Here is a 7,749-nt window from a genome sequence, read left to right as displayed (position 1 = left end):
TAAAAAAAAAAAAAAAAAAAAACGCTAAAATAAATAATTAAACTAATTCTAAAAAGCAAATCGTGAAAAAAGAATGACCTTGTCTTTGATTGAGTTCCATAATTGTGCAAGACTAGGCTTGGCATCTGAATTTACTTCTAAACGGAACTCAACTCAACCATTTGGGGAAAAAACTTTCCCTCGCACATCCAAATTTCTACAAGTATTCTAGTTCATGATGAAAAGTATTAAGGGACTTGTATAAAAGCGCTTTGAAACCACCATTACTAGCGGACGCAGCCTTTACTTAGCAGTTCTTGAAGTACGATAATATACCACACTACTCAAAAATGCACCAGTTTGCAACACCTCATCGACATGACCTTGTTTGCAGCTTTGCGATATACCGGCTTGTACAACGCAGAATCATATCGGGCACCTCGCACCCGTTGATCAAGGTTTACATTTCAGAATTCCACTAATACTAAAAGGGGAAATAAGCATGAAGGTAAAACATTGAAATTAAACTTCCATAGACTGGAAAAATTTCACTAAGGCCGTGTCACTAACATTATCTTGTAGACGAACACCCTACCAAAACGCCGATTGGGTGATATGATCCGAGAATTTTGTTTGTGTCATCAGCCCGACTGCTTAGGCCTTACTATATACCATGCACAAGGTCATCAAGAATGCTCTAGCTATCTTTGCTGTCGTAGTAAAAATCTTATTACATGTGTATCCTTTGGCCTCGCCTCCCACCATTGATAAATTCGCCGCAAACGGCAGTCCCGCCGCACGCGCCGCCCCATAATCACACACGTGACGGTTCTCACTTTACGCGCGTGCTGAAAAACTCCCGCTCTGTACAGGTCAGAGAATTTTTTTTTCAGTGCATGATGAGGAAATTTTCACTGCCAAAGATCGGTTGCGCATACATCAAGAGTGATCTTTTTTGCATCCTCTCTTTTTGCCTTCTACAGCATAACCATCCCCAATATGTCCGACGAATATGTTATCAAGCCAGAGAACGTTGCTCCAACCAGCAACACCTCCGAATGGCCATTGTTGTTGAAGAACTACGACAAGTTGTTGGTCAGAAGCGGCCACTACACCCCAATCCCATCCGGGTGCTCTCCATTAAAGAGAGACTTGAAGTCTTACATCTCTTCCGGTGTCATCAACTTGGACAAGCCATCCAACCCATCTTCTCACGAGGTTGTCGCTTGGGTCAAGAGAATCTTGAGATCCGAGAAGACCGGTCACTCTGGTACCTTGGATCCTAAGGTCACTGGGTGCCTTATCGTGTGTATTGACAGAGCCACCAGATTGGTCAAGTCCCAGCAGGGTGCCGGTAAGGAGTATGTCTGTATCGCCAGATTGCACGAATCGTTGAAGGACGAAAAGGACATGGCCAGAGGATTGGAAAACTTGACCGGTGCCTTGTTCCAGAGACCACCTTTAATCTCTGCCGTCAAGAGACAATTGAGAGTCAGAACTATCTACGACTCCAACTTGATCGAGTTTGACAACAAGAGAGGCTTGGGTGTCTTCTGGGCCTCTTGTGAGGCCGGTACCTACATGCGTACTTTGTGTGTCCACTTGGGTATGTTGTTGGGTGTCGGTGGTCACATGCAGGAGTTGCGCCGTGTTAGATCCGGTGCCATGTGCGAGAACGATAACTTGGTCACTTTGCACGACGTCATGGACGCCCAGTGGGTCTACGACAACACCAGAGACGAGTCCTACTTGAGAAGAGTCATCCAGCCATTGGAGACCTTGTTGGTTGGCTACAAGAGAGTTGTCGTGAAGGATTCCGCCGTCAACTCCGTCTGTTACGGTGCCAAGTTGATGATTCCAGGTTTGTTGCGCTACGAAGAAGGCATCGAGTTGTACGACGAAGTTGTCTTGATGACCACCAAGGGTGAGGCCATCGCCATTGCCATTGCCCAGATGACCACCGTTGACTTGGCCACCTGTGACCACGGCACCGTGGCCAAGGTCAAGAGATGCATCATGGAGAGAGACACCTACCCAAGAAGATGGGGGATGGGTCCAGTTGCCCAAAAGAAGAAGCAAATGAAGGCTGACGGGAAGTTGGACCAGTACGGTAGAGCCAACGAAAACACCCCAGAAAACTGGAAGAAGGAGTACGTCTGCCACGAAGCTGACGTCCCACCGCAGGTTCCAGCCGACAAGCTCGCCGCTCCGGTTGTCGCTGCTTCCAAGGGCTCTTTGTCCGACAAGTCTGAGAAGACCGAGTCCAAGGATGACGAGAAGAAGGAAAAGAAGGAGAAGAAGGAGAAGAAGGAGAAGAAGGAGAAGAAGGAGAAGAAGAGAAAGACCGACGACGACGAAGACAAGGAAGAGAAGAAGTCCAAGAAGTCCAAGAAGTAAAGCCCGCCCGTCTAACTGTACCATAATGGATTCCCTGGCATTTTTTTTCTCTCTCTTAGCATTCCCCGGTTCGCCCTTTCTGTTATGTATATCTTTGTTTATTTTTGTTGTACTTTTATTATTAACCATTACGTTATATCTGTTGACCAATTGTAGAAACACGGCTGTTGAAGTCGCACGCCCAAATTCACTATACACATGCAGACGGACAAGACTCAACCCTTGATAAAACACTAACGCAGGTTTACTGGACAGATACCAGTTTTATTCTATATTATAGAGGGTGATAAACGTTTAGAGTGAGACAATATTGGCAGATTTGGTCTATCAAGCAGCTTGGCCCCACTTTGCTTTACAACCGCCACGGTTATAACCCCGCCAACTCCAACTCCTCATCCCCATCCAAATCCATCAAATCCTCCTCATCCAACTCGCCCATGTCAAACTCCATTTGTTCCTGCTGGAATCGCCGCAACTGCTCCAAATTCCACACCGAAACCCCTTCCTGGTCCTTTGGGTCTGCGGGTTGCGCCATTGTCTTCAAAAACTTCTTTGTATTGGCGACCGCCATATCGGTACTCAAATTCGTATCTGCATCCATCAACGCCTGGGCGATCCACTTCGGCAACTGCCCCTTCTTACGCGAAAACCGCCGGTCGGCCAACACCATAACCCCGTAGTCGTCTTTGCCTCTGATGACACGCCCTAAACACTGGGCTGCGTGTCGCATGGCGTCGAAACTCAAAAAGTCGTTTTCCCGGATCTGGTATTGGTCACGGAGAAACTCCAAACGCGCCTTAAGGATACGCGACTCAGTGTACTGGAACGGAATGCCAATCATCAACACGGTGCGCCCGTACTGGTGGTCAAAATCGATCCCCTCGGACACTTTCCCACGCGCAACCGACAACAACACCGCGCCACGGCCGTTGGAGCAGGCCGTGCGGTATGTCTCCAACGCGAGCGCGGTCTCCTGGGCGTCGGGTGTCTCGACCAAGAGCAACTTGTACTTCCAGACCTCGTCCAAGATGCCCATCGTCTGCCACTGCGAGATAATGCTCTCCATGTAGAGGTACGACGGAAAGAAAACCACGAGACCGTCGGGCGTGACCTTGGCAAATTCCACGAGCAACGACCCGTAGTTACGTACGACCGACGGATCGTTGCGGATTTCGAACCGCGACGAGATTGCAACCTGGTCGGGACCTTTGGTGACGATCATCGGGAGAAACGAACGCCGCGCCAACGTCATCGTGTACGACTCCTGGACAACGGTCTCGAAGTTGAGCATCCGCGGGTACATGTCGAGCGGCGAGATGGTCCCGGAGGTGATGATAATGGACGAGAAGCGGTCGAACACGGGTTTCATCGCGATAGATGCGTCGAGACACGTAAAGTGGAGGATCGGATTCGGCACCGTGGAGCCCTCGGTCTCAAACGGCTCAAGAATCAACTGGAAACCCGACTCATACGTCGCGACAAGGGTTGCAAACGTGGCAATGTCCTTCAACGCCGTAAAGTCGTCAATCTCGTTGAGCTCGAGTGTCTTGACTAGCAACGCGAGGCGCTCCGAGCAGAAGCGCAACGGTTTGCGCTCGATGAAGGTTAGCTGCTTCAAGTGCTGAAGGAAGCTCGCAGGCGTCTCGGAGATCACGTGGAGGACCTTCATGCGCGTCTTGAGATACTCGATGAAGCGCTTCAAGAACGAGATGAAGTGCTCTGCCCGGCGGATGTTCCCAGGAACCGCCTCGTCGAGAAGGTCCGCCGGTAGAACGGGGTTCGCCATGAAAAGCTCCTCGTCGCGTGCAATCTCCGCCTCGCGGAGTCCCGCCACCAACTTCTCGTATTCGTTCTGAAGCTTATTGCTGTCTGTGAGCCGAAGCTCCTCCACCTTGTTTTTCAAACTGTTTGCCCCGCGCGTGGCCTTCCTCAAGGTCTCTTCCGTCAAATCCAAGGATAGAGATTCAATGCAGACGTTATCAATGTTGTGGGCTTCGTCAAAAATCACAATGCTGTCCTTCGAAAGCTCCCGCGAGACACGCTCGGCAATCTTGGGATCTAAGAGGTAGTGGTACGAGTAGATGATGATGTTGCAGTACCCCATCATTCGTCTGACGGTGAAGTACGGACACGTACCCTCGGCCTTGCAGTATTTAATCAAGCTGTCAAAGGAATAAACTCCTGGTGGCACGAGGTTGTGGGGGTCGCGGTCGTTGAGGTTTTCGTGAAAGGAGCACAACTGGGACTGGATCTCCTCGATGTCCATCTCGCCCAGCGCTGCCTTCTCCTTCAACTGCCCGTTGGTGATCCGCCGGCACTTTTCGTCCACAAGGTCGCCCCGTTTCTCCTTCGAGATCGTCGGGTGGAGACACAAGTTCTTGCGCGACGTGAGACCCATACCGCGGAATTCCTCCACGTATCCGAGCTCCGTCGAGCGGAACGCCATGAGCGCGTGCAACTCCACCAATGCCTTCTCAATCTCTGACATTGTCCGTGAACAGTAGATGATTTTGCGGTGCTCGGGGTAGTGCATCTGGTACGCCACCGTAAGTGAAAGAAGCGACACGGTCTTGCCTGTTCCCGACGGCATTTCAAGAATGCAATTGCCCCCCACGTCGAGCGTCTTCTTGATATCACACATGTATGCATACTGTTCCGGGTAGATCCGGGGGTATGGAAAGAGCACCGGGAGGTCGTCGATGAAGAACTTCATGGGAATGGGACGGTGAATAAGTGAGGAGGAGACACAGATCAGTGCTCTTTTTTTTTGCAGCTATCGTTTTTCTGTCATGTGCAGAGTGAAGGGGAGTTCGCGGAGGGAAGAGAGTTTCGCGGATGGGTGGGTATTTCGCAGAGTGGTTACGCAAAAGGGGTGGGAATAGCCTCTACTTTTGATTCCATTTTTGATTTTTATGCCATTGACAATATTTTTTTTGTGATTTTATGAAAAAAAAGGGGGAGATTTAAGGCCAGACTGAGGGGTACAAGCAAGCCGGTGGAGGACTTGGTATTTCGCGAAATTTATGTGAGTATGGAACGAGATGATGAGGTCGGCGATAGATAAGACTTGAGAGCCAAATTGGCAAAACCTCCAAGAGTTTGGCATTTACATATCCAAACCTTTATTACAGCTATAAACCCCTGTAAATCAAACTTTTATTTCTCAACTATGCATATTGAGAGGAAATCAACTTTGCCAATTTAGGAAAGATAATGTCTGACGTGTCACCACTGACTTTCGTGAGCACGCCCTGTTTGTCGTAGAACTCCTTCAATGGAAGTAATTGCTCGTTATATGCAACTAACCGCTTCTTAAACACCTCCGCGTTATCGTCGTCCCGCTTCGACAACGGCTCACCGGTGAGATCATCCGTGAACGGCTGCCTTGGCGGGTTGTATTGCAAGTTGTATATTCTGCCACTCGGCAAGTGGATCCAGCGGTTCTCGATTCTCTCCAAGATCACATCCTCGTTGACATCCAACTCCACTACGAGGTTGAGCGCGCACGCGTTTGCGGCAAGCTGTGTGTCAAGTCCATGGGCCTGGGCCGCAGTTCGCGGAAACCCATCGAGCAACCACGATGCGTTAGGGCTCAACCAACCACGGCTGTCGAGCTCGCCCGCAAGCAAGTTGATCATTGTCATGTCCGGCACTAAAGTTCCATTCGTGATGTAGGATGAGGCCTCGCGGCCAATGGGCGTCTGCGCCGCGATCTGCGTCCGCAACAAGTCTCCGGAGGACAACGGGTTGATGTGACTAAACTTGTCCAACAACTTGGATGTCTGGGTGCCCTTCCCGGAGCCGGGTGCGCCCAAGAGAAGCAAGCGCAACGGGCGGGATAACGTGGTCATGGAAGGATGTGAGAGAAGGAAAGAAGGGCGTTTGGAAGAGCGGAGGGCAAAATTTCAAAGGCTCCAGGCGCCGAGTTTTTCGCGGGGGAAGCGCGGGGGGTATAAACCTCGTCTAAGGGACGGTGCCCATCCACTGGGAATATATGTAGAGGGTATACCGGAATAGATACCGCTGCTAGAAGTCAAGGATTCAAATGAGAGAGAGTTTGCGTGGAGTGGTACCATTTAGATGCCAACCTAACACCTTTCTCGCCAGTGGACGGTTATTCGTAGTTACCTCTACATGTGAGTGTAAACCTGTCTAGTTCAAAATGATTCTAGCCGTATGGATGGTGCTTCCAGGACAAGCACAGCAAATCCTAAACTCCGCAAAATGTCTACGAAGAGCCTTATAGCCCTCTCTAGAAACAGGTCACTCCAATACACAGAGAATTCTCCCATGGAGCTTATACATCGCTGGTCCAACGGGTAACAAACTTGACTGGCGTTTTAGCAGCGAAGTCCGCAGTGTCCATAAAAAAATATAGATCAACGACCTATTTTTACCCGACTAAATTCCTTAAACGGTATCCGTCGGAAAATGTACCAAGGTACGGTTGGGACGATCAATCAGGTACCACAGTAGATCCTTTACGCTCTGTTAATTCCATAGCCTGTAATTCAGCATCTCCCTGACCTTTGTTGGATCTAAGGATTATCCCTCTCTATAGTTCTTATTTCATGAAAGCTGCTCGCGTAATTCGTACCTTTCCCATTGGCAGATTCTTTGGTACGCGGAAGGTGCCCTGCAATGGCACCTTGTACCGCGGAGACGCTCCATCCAGCCAGCTCTGGAACGACGGCACCTCGGTACCTTTATAGCCCTTGACAAACACCTTATACGCACCCACTCTTTTGTGCAAGCCCGCAACCATCTGCAAGCACCGGAAGTAACGTGGCGGGTCGCGGGCGCGCTCAAGCGGAGGCAACATCCAGAGCAAGCGCTCCAAGCGTGACGCAGCCGTCTGCTTGGATAGCGGAAATGGTTCATATGGAAGTTTGTGGGTCACAACCAGCGCAAAATCAGCCAAGACCAACGTCCATTTTTCTCCACGTTTCAACGGGGAAACTTCCTGAATGAGCTTGTGCTTGATGATAAGAGAGAGAAAGAGCTCGGTGGTGACGTCGTTCCACTTTGTGCGATGATTGCTGTCCGTCGTGGTGAGCTTGCTGAGACTCTTTTTGTGCGTGGCTGTAAAGTTGTTTCGTTTGTTGATGATTAAGCCCATGGATGGTGTGTATACCAAGAGAGGTGGGCTGGGGGTTAAGCTTGATGTAAGAGCCACAAAATTTCCAACACTCACGAAGTATAACGACGAGCGAAACGCGCAAGGGTCCGCACCACGTGATACGACCCAAACTACGGTCTTTTATTTTCTCAAAGATCCAGGCACACCTTCGGTGTGTAGTTCTGGTATGGAACACTAAGAGTAACTTTGGCATGCTCTGTAACCGAGCGAAGAACGGTTAATCCTCTGGCTGG

At 49.9% G+C, this 7,749-nt stretch overlaps 4 protein-coding genes across 4 annotated transcripts; 1 reads left to right on the top strand and 3 right to left on the bottom strand.

Annotated features, from left to right (window-relative positions):
* Positions 1 to 978: 978 nt before the first annotated feature.
* BABINDRAFT_38801 (pseudouridine synthase) lies at positions 979 to 2,376 on the top strand (the record flags this gene model as incomplete). The annotated part of the gene is made up of 1 exon (XM_019131894.1): positions 979 to 2,376. One exon carries the CDS (start codon positions 979 to 981, stop codon positions 2,374 to 2,376), a length of 1,398 nt encoding a protein of 465 aa, XP_018984170.1.
* A 102-nt stretch (positions 2,377 to 2,478) lies between these two features.
* RAD3 (TFIIH/NER complex ATP-dependent 5'-3' DNA helicase subunit) lies at positions 2,479 to 5,109 on the bottom strand. Its single transcript, XM_019129389.1, has one exon. It carries the CDS (start codon positions 5,087 to 5,089, stop codon positions 2,744 to 2,746), a length of 2,346 nt encoding a protein of 781 aa, XP_018984169.1. The 5' UTR covers positions 5,090 to 5,109; the 3' UTR covers positions 2,479 to 2,743.
* A 434-nt stretch (positions 5,110 to 5,543) lies between these two features.
* On the bottom strand, positions 5,544 to 6,227 carry BABINDRAFT_9075 (adenylate kinase; the record flags this gene model as incomplete). Its single annotated transcript, XM_019132908.1, has 1 exon — positions 5,544 to 6,227. One exon carries the CDS (start codon positions 6,225 to 6,227, stop codon positions 5,544 to 5,546), a length of 684 nt encoding a protein of 227 aa, XP_018984168.1.
* Positions 6,228 to 6,521: 294 nt separating this feature from the next.
* Positions 6,522 to 7,749, bottom strand: BABINDRAFT_153883 (uncharacterized protein). Its single transcript, XM_019127256.1, has one exon. It carries the CDS (start codon positions 7,493 to 7,495, stop codon positions 6,941 to 6,943), a length of 555 nt encoding a protein of 184 aa, XP_018984167.1. The 5' UTR covers positions 7,496 to 7,749; the 3' UTR covers positions 6,522 to 6,940.

Source organism: Babjeviella inositovora (genome assembly GCF_001661335.1).
Source record: "Babjeviella inositovora NRRL Y-12698 unplaced genomic scaffold BABINscaffold_9, whole genome shotgun sequence".
In the NCBI taxonomy this organism is placed as follows: Eukaryota; Fungi; Ascomycota; class Pichiomycetes; order Serinales; genus Babjeviella; species Babjeviella inositovora.
Note: the sequence above shows the minus strand (reverse complement) of the source record. Positions and strands in the feature narration are given on the sequence as shown.